The following is a 23670-nucleotide window of genomic DNA, read 5'->3' on the forward strand; positions in this document are numbered from 1 at the left end:
TAGACCCTTCCCCCTATTTTTTTTTTTAAATTTAAAGATATACCTACAGTACAAATTTCACAGTATGCAGTGGAAAGTATATTTACTGGTTATTGACAGAACTGGTAAACGTGGTTGGGGTCCTCGGATTAGATGGCAGTTAACTATGCATGTAAATTTCCTGATTTTCACCGTTGCCTTACAGCAGATGTGCAAGAGAGTGTTGTGTTTGTAGAAAATACACAATAAAGTATTTGAAGGTGATCAGGACGCATGTTGGCAACTTATTCTCAAGTGAGGGTAGAGGGGAAAAGTACTGTTCTTACAACTTTCTGTGTTTATTATTTCAAAATTTAAAAAGTTAGAAGTATATAAAAATATATATGAAAGTCCTCCATTATGAGAGTAAACAGCTGTTAACCATGTCTTGATTTCTTGTGTATCTTTCCAAAACTCTATGCACTTCTAAACACATGCATTGGCAGTTTTTTCCCTCTTTGCATCGAAATGAGCATCCTTCATCTACTCACCTTGTTTTTGTCACTTAGCAATATACATTTGTGTTCAACTTCACTCACTTTGCTGGCTGCCCAGGGCTCCCTTGCAAGGGGGAACACAGTGACAATCACGAGCCCTCCTGGATGTCTACTGCTGTCACATCATCCACTACAGCCAAACAACGCTGCTGCATCCAGTGCAGCTCGGGGCCGTGTCTGAGGACGAGCGTCGCAAGACTTAAGAAACAAAGAGACAAAGTAAAGAGCGAAGATGGGACCAGGGGACTCAAGATCTCATGGATCCAGAGTGCCAAAAGCCTGGTCAACATATTTATTAGGGGTATACACCTCAGAAAAAAATGCGATCAAAGAGGTGAGGCTTTAGATATTCCATGTGATAAGCACTAAATTCTGCTTGCTGGTTAACTGATTAATTCCAGGCCTATCCCTTCCAGGAACAATCACCCTCCTCGGGGTATGCAAAATTTCTAAATTTATCCTGTTATTGCCTCTGGGACATCTCAAGATAGCAAGTATTTCCCCTGGGCTTAACCGCATGCTTTCATGCCAGAACAAAGTTCTGTTAATGGATGATCTGGCTTCCAAGACCTACCATTGTTTCACCCTAAGGAAATATCTACCCTCCTTCGTGCCCTTATGGTCAGTCTCAGGATCGCTCACCACAAATTTTCTTTAGCATAATACGTGCTATAGGTCATCTACTGCGTAAAACATTAAAACAAAGCAAGCATGTGCGTTTTAAGCAAGCAAGTGTGAATATAATATTTTAAGCTCATGGAAATTTAGGTGTGGCTTGTTTTCCAGCTGTTCATTTTCCAGCAGCTTGTTTTCCAGCGGCTTGTTCCCCAGCACAACACCTTAGTATGTGTCCTTGAACCTGGGTCAGCCAGTAACTTTAAACTTTATAATAATCTCCATTCTGATTATAAAATGTATGCATGCTTATTCCCAAATTTTGAATAACAAATTTAAAACCACCCACAATTTCACAATCCAGATATAATCACTATAAGCATATTAATGTTTTTCCTTCTAGACTTTTTTCTATAATAGTTTATATACCCTATACTTTTTTTTCTTTTTCTTTTTTCCCTCTGTTTGCAAAGCCTTTATTTGAGTCGAAGCGTTAAAGATTCTTTGCTAACCTGATCTTTGGTGCCAAAAGCTGGGCTACTTTAACCGAGCTGAGGGGCTTCTGTCCCTCCTAACCCCTGTGCCCTGTACAGTGTCTGGGACACAACAGGCTCCCAACAAAGTGAACAGAACAGACGCACATATGAACAAGAGAGTGACTGACCACGGCCACACGTGTCACATTAACTCAGTAGATACACTATACATTTTGGGAGGAATTGGAATATAAATATTTGGAAATATACTGGTAATATTTTCCAAATATTAGAAAACTGGAATATATATCATGTACATTTCCATATAAATAGCTAACATTTCCTGAGTCTCTACTATGTACTTTCAACTTAATTGAGTCTTAGATCTAAAGTATATCTTTTTGAGACAGCATATACTTAGATCTTGTTTTCTTAAGCAGTCTGACAATGTATTATTATCTATTGTATTATAACAAATTATCCCATAACATCATAAAATAACATATATTCATTATCTTTTACAGTTTCTGAAGTTAGGAATCCAGGAGTGGCTTAACTAGGTGGTTGTGGCTCTGAGTTTTCATGAAGTTACAATCAAACCATCAGTGGAGGTGCAGTCATCTCAAAGAAGTTTTGGCAAACGATGGCTCTGGCCCAAACCCACCCACTGCCTGTTTTAGTAAGGCTCACAATCTAAGAATGATTTTTGCATTTTAAAATAGCTGAAAAAAATGAAAAGAAGAATAATTTCATAACACTGAAAATTATATGGAATTCAAATGTCAGTGTCCATAAATAAGGTTTTCTTGGGACACAGCCATGCTTTTTCATTTCTGAGTCACCCCATGGCTACTTTTGTGCATTGTCAGTGTCGTGCAGTAGTTGTGGCAGAGACTGGATCACCCATGATGATCCTAACATATTTGCTCTGTGGCCATTATAGAAAAAGTTTGCAACCCCTGTTCTAAAAGCTTGACTGGGATTGGAGGAGCTACTTTCAAGTGGGGGGAGTAAATAGTTCAATGGTTAGAGTACATGCTTAGCATGCACAAGGTCCTGGGTTCAATCCCCAGGACCTCCATTAAAATAACTAACTAAATAAATAAACCTAATTACCTCCCCCACCCAAAAAAAACCAAGCGAAAAAAAAAAAAAGACTCTCATCCATGGTTGTTGGCAGGACTTTTCAGTTTCTTGTCACATGGACACTTACATAGGACTGTTAAAGAACTTACTAAGTTGTTATATATATGTGTGTGTGTACACACACACACACACACACACACACACACACACACACACAATGGAATACTACTCAGCCATAAAAAAGAAAATGCCATTTGCAGCAACATAGATGGACCTGGAGATTGTCATTCTAAGTGAAGTAAGCAAGAAAGAGAAAGAATACCATATAATTTATATGTGGAATCTAAAAAAAAAAGACACAAATGAACTTATTTACAAAACAGAAACAGACTTGCAGACATGGAAAACAAACTCTTGGTTACCAGGTAGGGAAAGGAGTAGGGAGAGGAATAAATTGGGAGTTCAAGATTTGCATATACTACTATATATGAAATAGCTAAACAACAAGTTTCCAATGTATAGCACAGGGAACTATATTCAATATCTTGCAGTAACCTATAATGAAAAAGTATATGGAAAGGAATATATGTATGTATATGTATGACTGAAATATTATGCTGTACACCAGAAATTGACACAACACTGTAAACTAACTACACTTCAATAAAAACAAACAAAAAAACAAAGCAAAAAAAACAGAAAAAGAAGGAAAAAAAGTTACTGACTCCTCCCAGCAGAGTGATCCAACAGTGAGAAACCAAGAGAGGAAGCCGAGACAGAAGCTGTCTCTAATAAACCCAGTCTGAGAAGTGACATACCATCACTTTGCCATATTCTCCTAGTCACACTGATCAATTGTGGTACAATTCGGGAGGGGTTCACATGAGGTTGTGAATACCATGGGAGGCCACTTTGAGGACTGATTACAATCTCTGACTTTTGATCAGAATGTTTATTGCATTCACATTTGATGCAGTGATGGATAGAGCTGGTTTTATGGCTGCCATTTTGCTATTTGTTTTTCCTCTCTGTTACTCCTTCGCTACCTGCTTTTGTGTTAGACAGTTTTTGTGTACTATTTAAATTCTTCTGTTGATTTTTCAGAACTGTATATTTTGAAAGCTGGTTTTTAAATAGTCACTCTGAATGGACATATTGAGGACAAAATGGAGGGATAGATGTGCTGGAAGGCAGAGAATTGCATGGAAAAATGGAGGAATGAAGTAATGAATGGATTAATAAAAGTTGGATGTAAGGGTGGCTGAATGGATAGAAATATGGACTAGTAAGTAAATAAATGGTTAGGTATTTGAATGGATGGATGGTCAGATGAATGGGTGAAGGGTTGTATGATGAATAGATGGACAAACAGCTGGATAAATGAAGAGCTAGATGGACTGCTGAGTGGAATGGATATTTAGACAGATGGATGAACATATGCCTGGATGAATGTTTGGAAAGATTGGTGGATGAAGAGATAAATGGATGGAGAGATGAATGGATGGGATGGGTGGATGAACAAGTGTTTGGATGAAAAGATGGTTGGACAGATGGATTGGTGAGTGACTAGAGGGTTTGATGTTTAATGAATAGATGTACAGACTTTTAGTTGGATGGATGCATGGATGGATGGAACAGGCAATATAGTGGCTGAGAGTGTAGCCTTGGGAGCCAGACCACCTCGATTTGAATCCTGGTTCTGCCATTTATGGGCTCTGTGACCTTGGGCAATATACTTTATTTTTCTTGCCTGCTTCCTCTTCATTTACACAGAATAATAATAGTTCCTACCTCCTGGCATTGTGAAGAGTGAGTGAGTTGATACACATAAAGCCCTGGATTTATTATGATGAGAGGATGGATGGACAGTGCATCACTGAACTGGAAGGAAGGAACAGTGAGGGAGGTGAATGGGGTCATGCACACCCACAAAACACTGTTAGACATTTTATTAGGGTCTTTAAAGGATCTTCCTCTGTGTTCCCAATGGTTATGGCCCCAGAAATAGATCAGATCTGTACGTAAGACAAAGTGACATCACCCTGGATCTCCACCATGTCCACTGTCTGGAAGGCAGAAAGGCGATGGGAAAAGTCGAAGAGGTGCTGGCCATTGGCGTAAACCTTGAAGCGATCCATGCCACAGCGAATAGACAGCTGCAGAGAGAGGGGTGGGCATGAGGCCAGAGCTAGGACAGAGGCTTTGGAGGGAAGCAGGGAAAGAGACCCCAGACTTACATCAAAGAACTGTCCAGGACCGAATGGGTTGTAGGAAAGTTTCCTCTCCTCTGGTCCCCATGAGCCTTTCAGGCGGCTGTTCCGAACCACGACGCCCTCATTCAGGCGGGGGTTAATGTGCAGAGCCAGGTCCCCCGAAGATCCCACCTTGAAGTTGATGACAAAGCTGGGGCAGAGAGGGAGTTAGGAGTAGAGTTGGGGGCTGGGGGAGGTGGAGTGGGGAGCTCACTCCCCAAGGAAGGGTGCCTGGACTCTGGGGTCTCCAATGGAGGAGGGGGCTGGAAGGCTCAGACCCCCAGGTCTGAGGGATAAGGGGGACTGAAGAGTCACACCTCTATCTAGATTCTGTACCTCTTGCCTGTGGGGGGTACATAGCCCTTGACTATGATGGTTCTTCGGAGTGTAAGCCCGCCTTGCAGTCTCCCCATAAATGGCACGGGCTGTGGGAAGAGAACATGGTGTCCCATCATCTCTCAGGTCACCAGAAGCAAGATGCAGGGACAAATTTTCAGAGCGAGGAGCTCACTTGTCCTGGGAAACATCCCTGACCCCACCTCCTCCCCCACCCCCCAATTCCACCCTCTCCCCACCCACATCCCACCCCAAACACCCTCTGCCCTCTATTTCCTACCTTCTCAGGGCTCCCTGTGGTTCAGGACTCCCCTACCCACCACCAGTTCTGTTTTCCCACAAATAGGCCACCGTAGAACCCTAAACTCCTGAAGGATACCATACCGGGTTGAAGGCTGGGGGTCCTTCCATGGTCTGTGAAATAAGGAAGAGATATTATTCTATAACTTTTGACAAACCTTGGGGGCACATCTAAGGCATATCTCTAGGTGTTGGATTAGTACAGCTGGGGATCCGACCTCTCTGAACATCCCCCTTCCCACCAAATGACCACCCAAACCTCCCACTTACAGGCAGGCTTCTTGATTGTTGGTGGTACTGTCCAGGACCCTACATGGACGGACAGAAGGCATGAATGGTGGAGGAGGCTGGGGGGCGGGTCCTCTGGCTGCCCCAGGACCTCCTCAGCCACTGAACCCCCATTTCAAGGGGATGACCATCACACACCAGCAGGTACTTACTGGGTACGTCGGATTAGGCATGGGTGGCTGTGGACACAGAAGAAAGAGGCAATGAGGGGGACCCCAAACTAGGGCCTGGAGGTGTAAACGATGCCTGTCCCTTGACTCTGGGGTCAAAGGGTGGCACCCAGATAACTCATTCATGGAGAGGAGCTCGCCGTGTTTAGCCATCTCCAGGGCATTGTGAATCTCAACCCACCCCTCTAGAACAAGCTGGGTAAATTCTCTTCTTGCATCTTGCTGTCCCAGGACCTTCCTCCACCCCTCTCCTGCCCCCTCCACCCAGGAGCTGTACGATAAAGTATGCACGCTCAGAACATCCTCCCAGGTCCACCCGATACCCTGCTCACCTCACCTCCAACCAGGATTGGCCCTTCACTCTATGCGCTCACCCCTGGGGCAAGCTGGGGTACTTGGAAGCAGCTAAGTTCCTGTCTGAGGCTCTCTCAGTCCAAGTGTGTCTCTTTGTCTCTGTTTCTCAGTCTCTGTTCCTCTCTCGCAGCCTCAATGTTTCTCACAAGTCATTCCTTCTTCCTGGAACACCTTACTGCCCCCAGACAACTTTTATTCACCCTTACCCTCTGTTTCCTCCTCTAACAAACTCCTTTCTGCCTTGATTTCTGTTTTAAGCCAGCTAGTCTGAAGGCCCTGGAAAAAATAGCTTTATTGTCATTTTTTTTTTTTAAATGCACTGATGAAGCACGAAGTTAAGATGAACTGCCGTGGGCCTGTGGCTGCCTTACGATAAGACATTTCCTTATCAGAGCAGTAGAGGGGCGGTTTGATTTGTGCCTCTGCTGCTTACAAATGCCATGATCCACAGCAAGTTACTTAAGCTCTCCGTGCCTCAGTTCCCATATCTGTAAAATGGGGCTATGAGGTCCTGGGTTCAATCCCCAGTACCTCCATTAAAAAAGAAAAAAAATGAGGCTGATGGTCATCAGAGTACTTTCCTCGGGGAGGTGCTGGGGGACTTACAGGCTGGGAAGGGGAGAGTCCTCAGCTGAAGGACATGGGGGTCTGGAGTTTGGGTTTCTCTAAGCAGTACTGCTGTGAGTATTCCAGTGTATGTGTTTTGGTGGCCAGTGGTTCACTGTGGACCTGGGAGTGGAGTTTCATGGTCATTGGGTGTATGTCTGTTCAGCAACCATAGACTCTGCCCCGTCATCTTGCAAGGTATGGGAGTGTTGGCCAGTCCACAGACTCACCAACAACTGATACTATGTGCCTTTTTCATTACAGCCCTTCTGGCGGGTGTGTAGTGGTGGCTCCCTGTGATTTTCAGTGAGTTTCCAGCTGACTAATGATGTCAGGCAACTTCTCAGGAACATGTTTGCTGCTCCTGTGGTTTTTGTTCCTGTGTATCTTCATTTCTTGACTCAGCTTAGACACCCACTTCTCCTCCAGAAAGCCCTTCCTTAAGACTCTCCAGACCTCCTGTGTGTCCCCCATGCCTGCACTGATGACCTGTGGCCAATACCATCTGGCAACACATCCATCTTCCCAGTGGACTGTCTTGGTCACCGCTGGGTTCATGGCATCACCCAGCAAAGGGATGGGCACAGAGCAGGTGCTCAGGAAATAAATGACTGTGGGGATGAATTAAGGAAGAAAGCAAACAAATAAGAGAGGGAAATGCCACACACCTGGAATGGGGCAGGGTGGCCCCCGATGAAGTTGATTGATTGGAGTTCCAGGTCTCCATCCACTTGCAGGTGGGTGACCGTCTGCACTGGGAGCCGGTGCCCATACTCATAGAAGGGGTTCCCATTCACCACCACCTGGAGGGCAGAGGTAAGGTCAGAGTCAGCAACCATGACCTTGGGAAGGTAGAAAGAGGAAATGGGAAACAGGGACTTGGGGTCAAAAGTCTTGAGAGTGAGCTGGGATAACCTCAGAGTCAGGAATCTTGAATCCCCTGGTCAGTGGTCAAGCTGAGGGTAAAAAGACAGCTCACAGACTGGTGACTGGGAGAGAAGAGAGAATTTAGTCTGGAGATGGAGACTGAGAGAAAATCGAGTCAGAGTCCTGGTTTTAGCACCAAATGAGTTGGGTTTGAGGTCTTGTTCTGACGTATCTTGGCTGTGTGACCTCAGGTAAGTTATTCACTTCTCTGAGCCTTTGTTTCTGCATCTGTAAAATGGGGGCTCACTCTGGGATTGTGGAGAAGGTGTGTCAAAATCCTGGGTAGAGCCTTGCCTTGTAATCACATCTCAGCCTACTTTAAGCCAGCACGGTTCTATTTATAATGCTAAGCAGTGGGCATGGGGCTGGGAGCCAGCTCCACTGGATCACAAGCTTCCTACAACAGCTCCGTGAGGCAAGAAAAGGCACTGTCTCTATCGTTCAAGAAAGCAGGTTCCGGGCCCTAGAGTGACAAGTTCAAGGTCACACAGGGGGAGTGGCAAAGCCCAGACTTGAACCTGACTGTGCCCAGCTCAAGCCATGATGTTAACCTCTGGTGATGAGGTTAGAAACCGCGTACCCATATGAGGGCAGGTAATGTCCAGGTAGGTTCTCCCACCCTGCAATTTCCCTCCAGGAGATTCCTCACCTGGGCTGGTGGGCGGGGTGGGGCGGGGTGGGGAGATGAATGTGCACAGGGTTTCCGCTGCAGTGTCATTTGTGCGGAGCCGGAAGTGGGGGATGGAGAGAACTTGGAGCACGGACACAGGGAGTCCCCCATAGGCATCAGAAGGGCCAGACCAAATGTGACAGCGCAACATGGGGGCTCTAACACAGACAAGGTGCATGGAAAAAACAGAAGGCACAGCATGAAGAACACACATACCTAAAAAAACAAAGGCACAGAAACAGAGCCAGAACAACAGATAAGGATAAAGACCACCCCTGGGGCTGGAGGGACTGAGAGGGCCATGAGGGGGCTTCTGGGGCTAGAGGGGTTCTGTTTCTGGATCTAGGAGCTGGTTACCCAGTGCATTCTCACTGTGAAAAAACCGGAAGTTGTGGATGCATGGCGGGCACCTTTCTGTACTTGGGTCACACTCCACTAACACATCTGGGGGAGGGTATAGCTCAGCGGTAGAGCGCGGGCTTAGCATGCACAAGGCCTTGGGTTCAACTCCCAGTACCTTTATTAAAATAAAAAATAATAATAAATCTAATTACCTTTCCCAACAAAAAACAAAAATAAAAAAAGTATATGGAAATTTAAATGACCTAAAATAGCGAGAACAATTTTTAAAAATAAAAATAAATAAATAAACCTAACTACCTCCCATCCACCGCCCCAAAAAAGATGGACATTAAAAAAAAAATTATAACACATCCCAAATCCTCCCATAATAGTAATCAATTACGCTGTGTGGGTCTTTTCTGGACCCTGATTCAAACACACAAATTGTGAAAACAATTAAGATTATGGCATTTGTGATATGCCTGGATCGCTGACTGGGTGTGTGAAGGTGCTAAGACCTGTTCATTGTTTAGGTCTGAGCCTGGCATCGTGACTGTGTTCTTAAAAACGGAAATATTTTGTGAATGAAATGATATGATATCTGGGATTTGCTTTTAACTAACACGGGAGGGGCAGTGGGAGGTGGACAGGCCGAGGAGCTGAGGGCTTCCCAGAACTCTGTACTTCCCTGTGTGTTTGGAGTTTTTGGCAAGAAAGAGCAAAAATACGCATTTCGCAAGAACACGGAGTAATGAGATGATATATGTGAAATGTATTAGTAGGCTCTCCCCGGTGGAGGAATGGGAATGAGAAAAAGGCATGGGAGAATTTTTTTCACTAGGCAGGAGAGGAGGAAAAGAAAAGAAAAAATTGAGGCAGGAAGGAAGGAGGGCAGGGTAAGGAGGAGGCAGCGGGAGGGATGGGGCGGGGGAGGGGAGAGGGAGGAGGGAGGCCCCGCCCTCGCGGCTCCGACCTTGTAGTGCTCCGGCAAGATCATGAACACCAGCTCGAAGGCGGCGCCCTTGCTGAAGGGCATGCTCATTTTCCTCTCCTCCTTGCCCCACTTGCCGTCCTGCTGCGTGTTGAAGACCACCTTGTCCCAGCCATCAAAGCGGGGGTTGAAGTGGAAGGCCACGTCCGCTCCAGGGCCCTGGCCCACCACGAAGTTCACAGAGAACCTGGCGGGACACGAAGGGCTGTTCCCCTGCCTCCCACTCCCCCGCAAGCGCCAGCTTCCTCTGGGAAGCCCTGTGTGTCCCAACCTGTTCCAGGGTCCCTGCTAGGGTGGAGGGTGGGGGGTTGGGGGGAGTGGGGAGGGAAGGTGAGGGGGTGGAAGGTGGGGGGCTGTGACCTTGGCACTATTGACTCGAGAGTGGAGGGGTAAGTTGTGCCCCTTAGTCCAGGCAGCAGATTCCCAGCACCACCCCTTCTCTCACTCTCTTTCCAATAAGGGACCCCCTCCCCACACCCAACTTCAGATAGAACTACTACTGGGACGCCTGTGTTTATCCCAACTAGACATTTATCAGTTCAGGTCTCTCTGCCCGCCCCCCAGCCTCCTGCAGGCCATTCCCCATGTGCAGCCAGAGGGACCTTGTGAAAACCCAAATCGGAGCACTGTCCTCACACCAGCATCCCCCAAATCCTTGGGGCAGGCACACACCTGCCTCAGGGCCTTTGCACTGACTGTTCTTTTGGCCTAGAATCCCCTTCCCTCAAATACACCCCAGGCTTCCTCCCTCACCTCCTTCAGGTCTTTGCTGAAAATTTCCCTTCCCAGGAACCTTTTCCTGGCCACCTTATTTAAAGAGACAATGCCACATTTCCCCCACCCCCACTGACTCCCTATTTCCCTTCCCTCCTTATTAATCTCCAGAGTACTTAACATCATCTGACATATTATATATTTGACTTATTTTTTTAAAAATCTGTCTCCTCTACTAGGATGTCAGCTCCACAAGGGCAGGGATCTTTGTCCTGTTGACTGCTCTGTCCCCCGTGTCTAGGCACAGAGTCAGAGCTCAGTGCGCAAAAAAGCAATGGACAAAGAAACAACAGTCCTATGAGGTCAGTTCAATTATTATCACCATTTTAAGATCATAAAAGCTAAGTGTTATTATACCACTTACTTGAGGGCTCTACATGTTTTACACACTGAATCTTCAAAACAATCCCATTTTACAGATGACAAACTAAAGCACGGTGAGCTTTCCATCACACAGTGGGTAAGTGACAGAGCTAGGTTGTGAACTCAGGCGGACTGGCTCTGAGACTGTGATCTTCATTCATGCTATCACACCTATCAGTCCAATCCAGTGTCTCACCTCTGGGGTCATATATCATGGTGCATCTCCCTGACACCTCCCAGCTCCCAGGGCCCCCACTCCTAATCTAGTCACCAGGCCCCGGACTGCCCAGACCAGGTCTCTGACAAACTAGGGTGGAGGGAGGGAAGAAGGCTTCCTACACGAGGGTTGGAAGCCCCCTGTTTGTAGCCCCCTCCCAGCCTAGCATGGTGTGGGGGAGAGTCTTACCTCTTCATGTGCTGGCTAGCCATTCCTTGGATGTAAACAGACATTCCGACCCTGAGACCACCTGGGATGGGGTTGTGGTAGGGCAGCGTCTGCAGAAGGGGCCAGGTGAGGGGCCTCGAAGGCCATTGCAGCCTTCACTCCTCATCCAGAAGCCCCTCCACCCCAACTCCCTTAAGCAAGGGAGAGGAAGCCAAGGGGTGAGGGATCAACATGCAGATGAAGAGGGGGGAGTTAGATATGGGCATTAAGTAGCCTGAGCATCAGGGTGGGAGTAAGTCAAGCCCCAGGGCCAGTATTGGGTAAATCATGCCAAGGGTTGGGTGGGCGCCTCTGAGAATCAGGGTGAGGGTAAATTGTGCCTAGGCATCAGGGTGGAGCTAAGTCAGGTCCTGGGGTATCTCACCGGGTTGTAGGTGGGCTGGTAGCCCGGTGCAGGGACAAAGGCCATCTCGAGAGGCTGGGCTGGTGGCTCCTCCTGTGAGAAGAGCTCCAGGAGTGGGGAATGATGGCTGATGGCAAGTGGTAGGTGGCTTTTATACCTGAGGATAAGGGAGTGGCTGGCAGGGCAGGATCTATGGGGTCCCTCTTCTGGGCATCCCCGGCTCACATCTTCTAGGGCATCTCGTCTCCCTTCTCTTACCAGCCTTACTGGTAACCAGCCAGAACCCAGATGATCTGGGCCAGGCCTGGGGGACTCAACTCAGAGCCCCCTCCTCTAAGCCCTTCTGCAAAGAGGAAGTGCTGGCGAACTTTGGCCCTTCCAGGGCCTTATCAGAGCCTATAAATGCCTGCCTTGACCTTTGTTAGCAGAGGGAGGGTGAAGCCAGGAGGGTTGGGCAGGGCAAGGCTAAAAGGAGTGGTTCAGACAGATGGACAATGGAAGAAAGTGAAATCAGGGAGGAACTGGGAGCTCTTGATCCCAGAAACTGAAAAGACCTAAATTTATTGCATGCCGACTACATGCCTCTACCACGTGCATTATATTGTATATATAGTGGTTTAAATCACTGATCTCTGAGGCCAGAGGTTTTGGGTTCCTTCCTCTGCCACTCCTCCGCTGTTTGATACTGAATCAGTGCCTAAACCTCAGTTTACCCATTTGCACATCTGTAAAATGAAGATATTAATAGTTATCAACCCCACAGGGTCCTTGAAAGGAATCATCCAGTCAAGAAATACCCAGAACAGGACTGGCATATAGAAGACACTAAGGTAATGTTTGGTCTCTTGCCCTTACTCCAAACATAAATCCAGGAGGTTGGGATTACACATGGGTAAGAAAACCCAAAGCTTAAAGAAATGAGGCAGTTAGCCCAGATTGGGTAGCAATGGAACTGTAGCCAGACTCCAGCACTGGATCCCAGGTGCCAGATAGGGGAGAGTGAACACCACCCTCAAGCCTAGAGAAGGCAGGGAGACCATCTGTAGCCTTACAGCCCAGAGGCAGCCATGTGACTTTCTATTGACCCTGACCTACCCACTGCCATTCTGAATGGTCATCACCTGCATGGCTCCTATTCCTATCAGTCAAATCTCTATCCCCAATCTTCAGCACAACTGTGGTCCTTGGAGCCCCCAGGTGCATCATGTTACCCCCTTTCTGCCTCTCCTCTCTCTCCAATAAGGACACCGGGTTCTTAACATTGATTTATTGCTAGTGCGGTGAAGACAAGGTGGGAGGAAATCAATATCATTAAGTTATAAACTAGGAGGAGAAAACAGCGAGGTGACCATGTTCACTAATCCTCTCCGTGAATGAGGAAACAGTGGCACGAGGTCAGACCCTGGGTGAAGACCTGGGACGAGAGGCCTCTCAGAGCTTGGAGAAGGTGACGGTCTTCAGGTCCTTCTTCTCCACTAAGGCCTGTACAGATTTAATGACGTCCTCTGTTTGCAGCATGCTCATGTTCCAGGATTTCTGGATAAAGAGAGCAGCGGGTAATAGAATGGATGCAGAAAGATTTTAATTAGACCAATGGAAAAATGGGAGGGAAATAGCAGCACACCAATCAGAAGACAAGGGCCACAGAGAGCCGCTGTGCCCTGACTGGTCGCTCTGGGATCAGAGAAGGGCTGTGATTGGTCGGATGAAGACCCTCACCATGAAGTTGAGGCCGTCTGTCACGGAATGGTCGCGGGAGTAGATCAGGTTGATTTTGGTGCCCTGCACCGCCACGGGGCTCCTGCTGGAAATCTCAGATGCCAGGGCGAAGGCTGCGTCAAGCATGACCTCCTTGTCCGGGAAGACCCGACTGGAAATGAAAGGAATTAGGAATCGGGCCATCTGAGAAGTGCCCTCTCCTTCCTCCCATGGATGAAGAAGTGGCCAATCACAGAAGCAAGCGGAAGACACTCCAGTGAAATGGCCCAATCAGAGCAGTGCATTAGACTGTAGCCCACCCAGAGAGAGGAGGCCACTTGAAATCTTGCGTGACGTATATGGGGATTTAGAGAGCCTCACTCAGGTCTGGCTGTCCCTGAACTCTTATCCAGAGCGGAACTCAGCCCTTACCTGACCAACCCACTGTTCAGGGCCTCGTCAGCCATCATCTTGCGGGCAGTGAAGGCCAGCTCGTTGACCAGGCTGCAAGAGGGCAGGGCATGTCAGGGGACTGCAGTCATCCCAGGCCCCGGAGATGCTCTGCGGTCCCCTCACCCAGGCTCCCTTCGCCCACCTCTGGTTCCCGATGACTCTGGGCAGTCGCTGCAGGGTTCCTACATCTGCTGCCAAACCCACGTCCACCTCCTGGGGAGAGCAATCTTGTCAGTGCTTGGTTTCTGCCCAATATTGCCCCCATGCAAACCTAATGCCAGAGAGAGTCTACACTTACTACAGAGGTCCTACTCCACACCCACCTCAGAGACTCCTTCCCACACCAAACACCCTGTTTCATTCCTATCCACATACTTTTGCCCATGTAGGTTTCTTTGGTCTAGAATAGAGCCCACCCTCCAATTCCTCTGCCCTCCCAATTATTTGAAGTCAGCCACGTCTACCTCCAGATGGAAGCCTGCTCCAACCCCCCTCCATCCATGAGCTCCATCCTGCCTCCCGCCTGTACTCCAGCACTGACCCCAGCAGCACCCTCAGCCTCATCCCTGCCCCCAGACCTTTACTCACTCCTCACTTCACCTGGACTGCATGGCCCACCCTTGACTTCCTGTATAGCCACGTGTTACTATTTAAGGTTCAATTCTGACCAACTCTTCCATGAAGCCCTCCAGGGTCCCTCCAACTCCCTTAGCTTGCTCTTTCCCTGCTCTACCCCTGCTCCCACCTGGCTCTGCCACTCATTTCCCAGCTCTAAGCAGGACCCCAGGAAGCAGGAGTTTGGGAGGGTGACTCACCTTCACCTGGAAGAAGGCATCCTGGGCACAGTACCGGATGTCACAGGCAGTGATGAGATCCACGCCTGGGAGGTAGAGGTCAGGGACACTAACCACAAGGACCAACCCCTTCTCCCAGGCCATGGGGGTGCACCTTGGGGCAAAGTCTAACTAGCAACAGATCTGAGGCTGGGAGCCATTGGCTGGGTGGGTGATGGGTGGCAGCAGACTCACCTCCACCAATGCAGCCCCCGTGGGTGGCAGCAATCACTGGCTTAGGGCACTGGAGGGGGGACAGGAGGAGCAGGGTCAAGGCTGGTCCAGGAGCGGCGGGCAGGAGGGATGCCCTGCAACCCCCCTAGAGTCACCTTCTCAATGACACTGAAAGTCTCTTGGTATCTGGTGATGAGGCTACGGAGCTGCCAGCTGTTGCGGGCCACATCAGTTCCTTGCGGTTTAAAGAGTTCTGAAGCCATGTCCACGAGATCGATCCCTGGTGGGGAGACGTGAGGAGGGTCACCTAGTCTCCCAGGTCCCACCTATTGCCGCAACTAGAGGTCAGAGCCCAGGCAAACCACCAGTGGAGAAAGCAACTCACACAAGACTTCTGGAGGGATTGCTTCTGGGGTGTGAAGTCAAAACAAGCTAACAGGTGTTGAGTCATCCCTCACTGTAGCCTCACGATGACTCTGAGGTAGGTCCTGTTACTATCTCCGTTTTCCCCCAGGAGAAATCGAGGCCCAGGGAGCTTAAGTCACTTGCTCAAGGTCACACTGGTTTGTGAGTAATGGAACTGTGATTTCAAACCCAGAATCACATAGCTGGCTCCTGGGGCCATGCTTTTCCTGATGATGCCAGATGGCCTGCAGGTCAAGGTTTTGGTATGAGCAACTGTGTCAAAGGTGGTCATGTTTCCGGAGGCAGGAAGACCAGAAATTGAGCCATTTTTGCAGCTCCCGCTTCAAGACAATCCCAAATCTGACCTTTCCTCCACTAATCATTCTCCATGACCCCTAGTCTGGCTAGCACCATCTCTTCCAGTCTCCCCACTCTGTCCTCTGCCCTCAGTCTGTTCCCCACACGCAGCCTCAGGGCCCTCTCCTCTTCCCTCCCATCCCTCTTACTTAGAAAAAAGTACAAGGTTTTCTTTTGCCAAGACCTTACCAGCCCTGCAGGAGCACGATTTCCAACAGGCACACAGGCCTCCAACAGCTGTTCCAACAACACAACACATTCGCTTCCCAGGGCCTTTAGTGCCTACTGCTCCCTCTGCCTAGAACAGTCCTTCCCCAGTGATGGACTCCATCACACTGTTCAGGCCACAGTCCAATGGTCGCCGCCAGCTCTGGCCACCCTGGCTAAATAGCAGCCCATCACCCTCCAGCTCCTTCCTCTGCCTTATCTCCTCCACAGCCCCCTTGTTATCACATAATTGTGAGCTTATCTCATTTAGTGCCTTTCTGGGATGTGAGCTCCATGGGGGGGGGTAGCAGTTTTTACCTTTTTGCCCATCACTGTATCCCCAGTGCCTAACAGGGCCTAGTACACAGTAGGCGCTCAATAAGCGAACAATACAGATGACAATCCCTGTGCCCGTGGAGCTGCCCTTCTGTGGGGGAAACAAATAAATAAGAAATTACATTCTGTCAGGTGGTGCTAAGTACTGAAAGAAAGTTAGAGGGAGGTGGAATGGAGTGCGTGTGTGTGTTTGTGTGTGTGCACGTGTGTACACAGTAGAAGGCTGTTGCCATATTAACTGGGGGGTCAGGGACCCTCTCACTGAAAAAGTGACATTTGAGTAAAGATCTGAAGGATGAGAGGGAGGGAGCTGTAGGGAGTATCTGGCATGAGGGTTCTAAATGTCAGGAACAGCCAGCTCAAAGTCCCTGCTGTAGGAACGCCCCTGGTCTGTGTGAGGACCAAGGAGGAGGCGCCAGAGGAGAGTGAGCAGGGGGATGGGGAGGGAAGGAGGAAGAGCCAAGTTTAGAGAGGTGACAGAGGCAGACCCTTGTGGGGACTTGTGGGGCCTTGTGGGCCAAGAGGCGGACTTTGGCTCTGACTTTGAGTGAGATGGAGCTACGGAATGGTTCTGAGCAGAATTTTCTTCCTCCTGAGGTTAATCATTCTCATTTCAACGCTGAAAAATCAAACCTGAAAAATGATTCCTCTGTTTGGCCACACCCCTGACTCTCTGAGGCTTTGTTTCCTCCACAGTTTGTTTAAATGAATGAGACTGGAGGAGTGTTGACTCAGGGTAGAGCTGAATTTGTGCAAGTTAAATATGTATAAGACGGAACTTCCTTGTGTGATCTTGGCCAGGTCACTCCATCTTCTGGATCTTGGGCTTCTGCTCTGAAAAACCCTCCCGAGAGCTGATGGGGCTGCAAAGATTCAAGGACACAGAGCCCAGAGGTGCTGTGAGCAGTGCCTGGCAGGTGATGGCATCACAACAGCTACTAGTATTATATACTCCATCTTAGCAGAGACCAGAACCTCCTGCGTCAGCCTGTGGGCATCTGCTGGCTTCCACACCAGGTCTGAGCAGCTTGGATGACTCATTGGGAGCCCTGCTTACTCCCAGAACAAGCCCAGCTTGGCAACTTGCGACACTTCCTCCCACTGGCTTTTCTGGTTTATCCGCCCTACCTGGATCCGCAGACATTGGTGTCTGCAACCCCTTTGAATGGAAAGCCCCAGCCCATGGTACAGGGTGTCCCCTTCCAGAGTCAGAACTCATTCCAGAGAAGTCCCCTTAGTACCCTGTGAACCTCTGAAGGTTTTAGATGTCATTCATAATCGCAATTAAGTTCTTCATAATCATAAAAAATAACAGCTCCATTAATAAAAGTTTCACCCGAACTAATGTTCTGTGCGTATTAACTTGTTTAATCCTCATGGCTACCTGATGAGGTGGGTGCTGACAGCACCCCCATTTTCTTCAGATGAGGAACCCACAGAAAGGTGAAGGCATGCGCAGGTGGAAGAGGTGGGAGGTGGCTGGCTACTCGGGCCAGGCACCCCTTGCACCAGCTGCCAGACACCTGGGTCAGAGTAACTCAGCAGTGAAGAGCGAGGATTCTGCAGCCGGGCAGCCCGAGTTCAAACATCCCAGCTGTGAGAACTGGGTAAGTTTCTTCCTCTCTCTGGGTCTGTTTCCTCACCTAGCCAATGGGGATGATGACTGAACTTGTCTCCCAGGGTTGTGGTGAGAATTAATTAATATGTGTGAGGTGCTCAGACCCTCGCAAATGTTGGTAAGTGTGGGCTAGTTCTTTTTTTTTTAATTAGTAGTTTCATTCTATCATTGACACTACTAATTAAATGGAGACTTTTCTTTCTGGCCTTCCGGTCAAAAATGGGATGAGACAGTCACAATCAGCTGGAAGCTGAAAGAGGGCCCCAGGCTTGGCACAGCTACCCAGGAACCCTCATTTGCACTTCCTGAGGGCGAGGGGTCAGAAACAGGGGCTGCTTCCTGTCTCTGGGTCCGTGGCACCCCGGGAGGGGGCTGGCACTGGAGTGACCTCACTGAGTGTGGAAGGAATGAAGAAAGGAATGAAGGAGAGAGAGAGTCATAGAAAGAACACAAGGGACATGGGAAGATGTTAACAGAAAGAAGCATATTGTTTACTGTCCTCCCCACTGAGTGGAGGGGCTTTCTCAGTCACCCCTGGGTCCCCCGCACTGGCTGGGCCCTATGCAGAAATCAGTGTATGTGACCTTTTACTTCTGTAGGGACTCTGCTATGGATGACAACTATGTGCTCTGATTGGACAAGATCCAATGAACTGAAGGCACCTGGCAGATTCTGGAAGGGACCAGCACCACTTGAGTTACCTGTTAGCCCAAGGGCAGGCTGAAGAAGTGCTTGAAAAATCAGAGGACAGACTCCCTAGGGGGATTTCAGCTGCTGGAAAGTAAGAGTGGAAAATTCCAGAAAGCAGAGAGCCAGAGATGGGAATCCAAATTCTGTGTATGAACTCTGCCCAAATCTCTCACTGACCCATTAACCATCCAAGCAGCCCAGCAAAAGATTTCAAAACTGATTCCAACTGCTAAAACAGAAAATGCAACACTCTGGAATTACATAATGGGATCCAGAGTTTCCACATCTTCCTCTCATATCCCAATAACCAGGATACAGTCCAAAGTTGCTCCAAAAACAAGGAAACAGGAAAATGAGACCCATTTTTATCTAAAGAGAAAAGATGATAAACAGAGATTGACCCCAAAGTGACCCAGATGCTGGAATTGAGACAAAGATTTTAAAGCAGCCATTATAACTATACTAGTTGGGGGAAGGTGTAGCTCAAGTGGTAGAGCACATGCTTAACATGCACAAGGTCCTGGGTTCAATCCCCAGTACCTCCTCTAAAAATAAATAAGTAAACCTAATTACCCCCCCCAAATAAATAAAATAAAATAAATTTAAAAAACCCTACTCTAATGGCACAAAGAAAAATGATTAAAAGATATAAAACTTCAGCAGAGAAATGGAAAATATAAAAAAGAGCCAAACAGAAATTTGAGAACTGAAAACTACAATACAGGCACACCTCATTTTATTGTGCTTCGCAGACACTGCAGGTTTTTGTTTTGTTGTTTTACAAATGGAAGGTTTGTGGCCATTCTGTATTGTCAGACGGTTAACATTTTTTTAGCAATAAAGTATTTTTAAATTAAGGTATGTATTTTCTTTGACATAATGCTATTTCACACTTAATAGACTACAGCGTCGTGTAAACATAACTTTTATATGCAATGGGAAACAAAAAAAATTCATGGGACTTGCTTTATTGTGATAATTGCTTTACTGCGGTGTTCTGGAACTGAACCCACAATATCTTCAAGGTGTGCCGGTATCTGAAATTTTAAAAAATCACTGGATGGGCTTAACAGCAGGATAAAGATGACAATGAATCTAGTCAATGGAAAGTATCCAGTCTGAAGAACAGAACTGCGGGACAATGAAAAGATCTAACACAGATGTAACTGGAAATCAGTTCACGTGTGTTGAATGAACTGTATGAAAGCATGATTATTATGACACACCTGACTAACACACCAAAAAACCCCAAAAAACAAAAAACAGACTCTGAGCAGTTAAGGGCCTTGGACAAGGACATACATTCAGGATGAAAACCTAGAATTCAGAGCCCATCATCCTGTCATGTTCTGCTGGATTAATTTCTGTATTTGAAAATGATTAAAGTGCAAGTTAGAAGCTGCTTAAAATCCTAATTACGAAGCATTGCTCTAATCCCAGGAGCAGGGGAGACTGGCAGAGGTGCCTGTGAAGGGGAGTAGGACCCTGTGCCCGCCCTCACTCTTGTTTATAGAAAAGCTGAAGTCTCTCAGGCCTCCCTGAGTCAGAAGAGCAGGCTGAAGCAGTTGATTAGGACAAGCCTGCAAGCAATGGGGGCTGTCAATGATTCTGACCACCTATCTCAACGATTAACTAAGATTATTCCTTCATTTCCCTTTAAAAGTTTCATGGCTGAACAGAACCTTTGGAGATGGTTTTTGGAGAGGGGAAGACTGGGTCCACTAGATTGCATGCATTCTGATTAAAAGCAACTTTCCTTTTGTTACCAAGGCTATAGCCCCACAGGATCATACCCCTGCCCCTCCCTAAAAGAGAAACCAATTACTCTTATCTAAGTCTCAGGAGGCAGCTACAGAGAAGAAACAAGAACTGGTTAGAACCCACCCAGTCCAAGATGGTGGAGGATCTGACTTCCAGTGGAACCTTGAGCCTCATTAAATACACTCATTGTAATATATTAGAATGCTAAATGACACACCCACCAGTGCCATAACAGTTGACGATTGCCATGACAACAATTGAAAAAGCCCATACAAGGACTGAAAAACTCAAACAAGGACTGAGTGGCTCCACCACACCTGAAAGAAGGACATGATGGCAGAAGCCTCCCATAAAAATCCACGTGACCCCTACCCAGGCTGGAGGTGTGTCTACTGCCCATCTTGGCTGACAGCTCCCTGCTCCTCGCTCCTCGCTCGAGCGCCCCTCCCTTCTTTGCTCAAGTGCTTTTTTTTTACCTTCTCCCTGCTAGAGCACCTTCCTTCCATTTCCCCTTCTGAGCAATAAAGCAGCTGTTCACTTCGTCCCTCTGCCTCTGCTGTGCAAATTCTTCCACAGCCAGCGGCAAGAACCCACACTTTGGTGGGCTTCCTAATTTAGGGGTCCCTCCATCCGGTAACAGGTGTGGAGAGCATCTGGTACCTGCAGTGAACATTTTTCCTGCGCCAGAGATCACCACGGCCCGACAGTCATCGTCGTCCACAATCTTGTTGAAACAAACCACCATCTCCCTATGGAGGGGAAAGGGGGCAAGGGCTGTGTCTGGGGTGGGAATCTTCTGCCCTCAGGTCCAACCCTGCCCAATCCCTCAACCCCTGCCTCCTCTGGCACACAGGCCTCCAGGATCTGCAGGCCAGACCTCCAGAAAGCCTTGTTCATGGCATTTCTCTTCTCTGGCCGGTTTAATTGCACATGCAGAATGTGTTTCTGGGGAGCAGTCACCCGAAGGGACTCATAGCTGTGGTCTGGGGCTTCATTGAGAGCTGCTCTGGAGGCCTCATCTTGTGCAGAGGAGCCCATGAGATGAAGGCTAGGGCTGAGACCCAGGCTGTTAAGGCCTGTCAATCCTGGGGAGACAAAGGAAGAGACTTTGATGACCCCAGATTGGAGGCACAACACCTTCAAAAGCAGAGTACACATCTCACGTCAGTTACACTACACTGGGTAACAGGCCTGTTAGAGGGCTCGGTTTAGGGAGATACAGACTTTAAGATTAGTGTGTACTTATCAGTGGCCTCAGTATGAGGACCACTTCAGACCTGTGATCGTGGGCCTGACCGCGGATTGGGGACACTGAGCCGTCAGCGACCTGACTGTAAGACACTTTGGATGGGAGCACATAGAACCCCGAGTTAATTAGGGGTCGAACCCTGCCCCGTCCTGCGGTCGCTTTGACAGCACGACAGCTCCATCGACCCCCAAAGGTCAAGAGGTGACTCACGCCGGGTCAACAGGTCGCGGAATCTGTGAGGTGCCACCACCGCCGCCGCCATCGCAAGTCATTACCAGTAACCGGAAGAGACGAAGCTAAGGGGGCGGGCACCAAAGGCCGCCATGTTAGATGAGGGCATTGAAGCTTTAGCCCTACAGCGGTGACGTCCCGATTCCCACCATCTTTACTAAGGGCAACCGGAACTTGCCTTCCTGTTTCGCAGGGCGTGGCAGTAACTTCAGTGCACAAGGGCCCTTTGGCCGAGTGGGAACATGGCCTAATCCACTGTTGGGACATTCCTGTACAAAGTTCACCATAGCCGTTTCATAATGGTGGAGAAGTTGGATCTAGCCGAGTATCCAAGGGCACATTGGCAGAATAACTGCAGCCCTGCAAGTTTGTAATCAAGCACTTGCACCGAAGTAACTAAAAAGGAAACTAGTTACAAAGTTTATCCATGTAAGGGAGTGAAAATATAGACTTGCTAAAACTAAGCACTCACGGTATAATCTGAATCCTCACACCACCGCGGGGTCACACTATTTTCCCTTGTACGAAGAAGGAAACTACTGGGGAGCGTAAGCCTAGTTCAAGGTCTGTGGGCTTCAGGAGTATTTGTGTCCCTTGCACGTTCTTAAAATAATTTTTCAAAAACAAAATCACTTTAGAAAAAGCCAGTTAGCCCAAGGGTGTAAATAGTGCTGTAGAACTGCTTAAGTATACTCTTTAGGGAAATCTTCAAGAAGGTGAACAGATGTCTCTGGGCACTGGGATTGTAGGGAATGAATACCTTGCCTTCTTAATGTGTCAGATGGGTTGGCTCTTTTGGAAAACAGAATCAGTGACTCAACAGAGAACCGGTTATCTACACAATGGGAAACTCCTGAAACCACTGTGTAGATACCAAGATATGAAAAAAAAAATTAAAGACATAGAACATTAAATTTGGTTGGTGCAAAAAGGGCTGTAGATTGCTCTATGTACAGAGTACTGGATATGCATAGTTCCTGGAAGGAGACTCGTGGCTCAAAGGATGAAAACTGGATGCTGGGAGACCAAGGAGAGTAATTAACTTTTCACCCCTTAACTTTAAAACAAATCCTAGTAGATTTAAGTTTATGGCTGTAAGGTGACTAGTTTCTTCTTGTCCAGAGGTTGTTTGCAGTGTCCCCTTAAGCAGTTTCATCTGATAAATGCCTTTGACTTTAATAGACTAGTTAATGTTTGGAAACTTCATAGGGAATTCCCAAGGTTTTTTTTTTTTTTTTTCAAAGCACACATACACAAGTCACCAGACTTTTTAACTTCTCTCTACAGGCTCTCTTCCCTCCAGTGAGTCAATATCCTCAAGGCAGGTTCCCTACCAGGATGTTGTCCTGCCCACGCCCAGCCCCAACCACATAAGTTCCCATCTACCAAGGCTGGGGAATAGCTATCATGCTGTAATTAACTATATCCTTTAATCCAGCAATTCCACTGCTAGTAATTTACCCCCACATCAGTAATCAGGGAAGCTGGCTAACACATTTCTATCAAGATATGCACACTAGTACTGTTTGCAGCAGGCAAATAATTAGAAATTACCTTCAGAACCAAGTAAATTATGACACATCCACAGGAGATACTCGAAGTAAAGATAAAGAGGTTGCCCTGTATGATATGATAGAGCATCATACAGTACAAAGCATTTTGTTAAAACACAATCCAGATAGAACTTCCCTTATAGGGGTGGGGGGAGTCACCAGAATTTGTTTTGAAGGTACTGGGGAGAAGACTCATTTTTATCTGAGATTTTCCAACCTTAGAAAGGCAGGTTATTTACTTTGGAAGATTAA

General features: G+C 47.7%; 2 protein-coding genes and 1 long non-coding RNA gene across 5 annotated transcripts; 1 reads left to right on the forward strand and 2 right to left on the reverse strand.

The window, feature by feature from the left end:
* Positions 1-4626: 4626 nt before the first annotated feature.
* LGALS4 (galectin 4) lies at positions 4627-12968 on the reverse strand. The gene is made up of 10 exons (XM_031458659.2): positions 11875-12968; positions 11472-11560; positions 9911-10115; positions 7667-7801; positions 6021-6047; positions 5851-5889; positions 5665-5694; positions 5281-5369; positions 4930-5095; positions 4627-4848 (listed from the first exon to the last, which is right to left on the reverse strand). Exons 1-10 carry the CDS (start codon positions 11917-11919, stop codon positions 4702-4704), a joined length of 972 nt encoding a protein of 323 aa, XP_031314519.1. The 5' UTR covers positions 11920-12968; the 3' UTR covers positions 4627-4701.
* Positions 8471-17795, forward strand: LOC135322055 (uncharacterized). 3 transcript variants are annotated; one of them, XR_010382357.1, is made up of 3 exons: positions 8471-8530; positions 12617-12683; positions 17741-17795. It is a non-coding gene; the product is annotated as an uncharacterized LOC135322055 (long non-coding RNA). The 3 variants fall into 3 exon arrangements; XR_010382358.1 differs by lacking the exon at positions 17741-17795 and adding an exon at positions 17118-17188; XR_010382359.1 differs by lacking the exon at positions 8471-8530 and adding an exon at positions 10951-11004.
* ECH1 (enoyl-CoA hydratase 1) lies at positions 13106-21957 on the reverse strand. The gene is made up of 10 exons (XM_010997103.3): positions 21845-21957; positions 21263-21470; positions 21046-21134; positions 15167-15291; positions 15033-15081; positions 14820-14884; positions 14147-14217; positions 13984-14055; positions 13573-13723; positions 13106-13389 (listed from the first exon to the last, which is right to left on the reverse strand). Exons 1-10 carry the CDS (start codon positions 21894-21896, stop codon positions 13285-13287), a joined length of 987 nt encoding a protein of 328 aa, XP_010995405.1. The 5' UTR covers positions 21897-21957; the 3' UTR covers positions 13106-13284.
* Positions 21958-23670: the final 1713 nt, after the last annotated feature.

The sequence above is a fragment of the Camelus dromedarius genome, chromosome 9 (genome assembly GCF_036321535.1).
Source record: "Camelus dromedarius isolate mCamDro1 chromosome 9, mCamDro1.pat, whole genome shotgun sequence".
In the NCBI taxonomy this organism is placed as follows: domain Eukaryota; kingdom Metazoa; phylum Chordata; class Mammalia; order Artiodactyla; family Camelidae; genus Camelus; species Camelus dromedarius.

Bases quoted from the DNA above. Each gene is read 5' to 3' on its own strand.
- LGALS4 (XM_031458659.2), bottom strand. From the start codon at position 11,919: ATGGCCTTTGTCCCTGCACCGGGCTACCAGCCCACCTACAACCCG. The intron at 5,890-6,020 runs GTAAGTACCTGC...CCGTCCATGTAG, and splicing joins TGCCTAATCCGACGTACCCA to GGTCCTGGACAGTACCACCA. The intron at 4,849-4,929 runs GTAAGTCTGGGG...CTCTCTCTGCAG, and splicing joins GTCCTGGACAGTTCTTTGAT to CTGTCTATTCGCTGTGGCAT.
- ECH1 (XM_010997103.3), bottom strand. From the start codon at position 21,896: ATGGCGGCGGCGGTGGTGGCACCTCACAGATTCCGCGACCTGTTGACC. The intron at 21,471-21,844 runs GTGAGTCACCTC...TTGTCTCCCCAG, and splicing joins CCGCGACCTGTTGACCCGGC to GATTGACAGGCCTTAACAGC. The intron at 14,885-15,032 runs GTGAGTCTGCTG...TCTACCTCCCAG, and splicing joins CGGGGGCTGCATTGGTGGAG to GCGTGGATCTCATCACTGCC.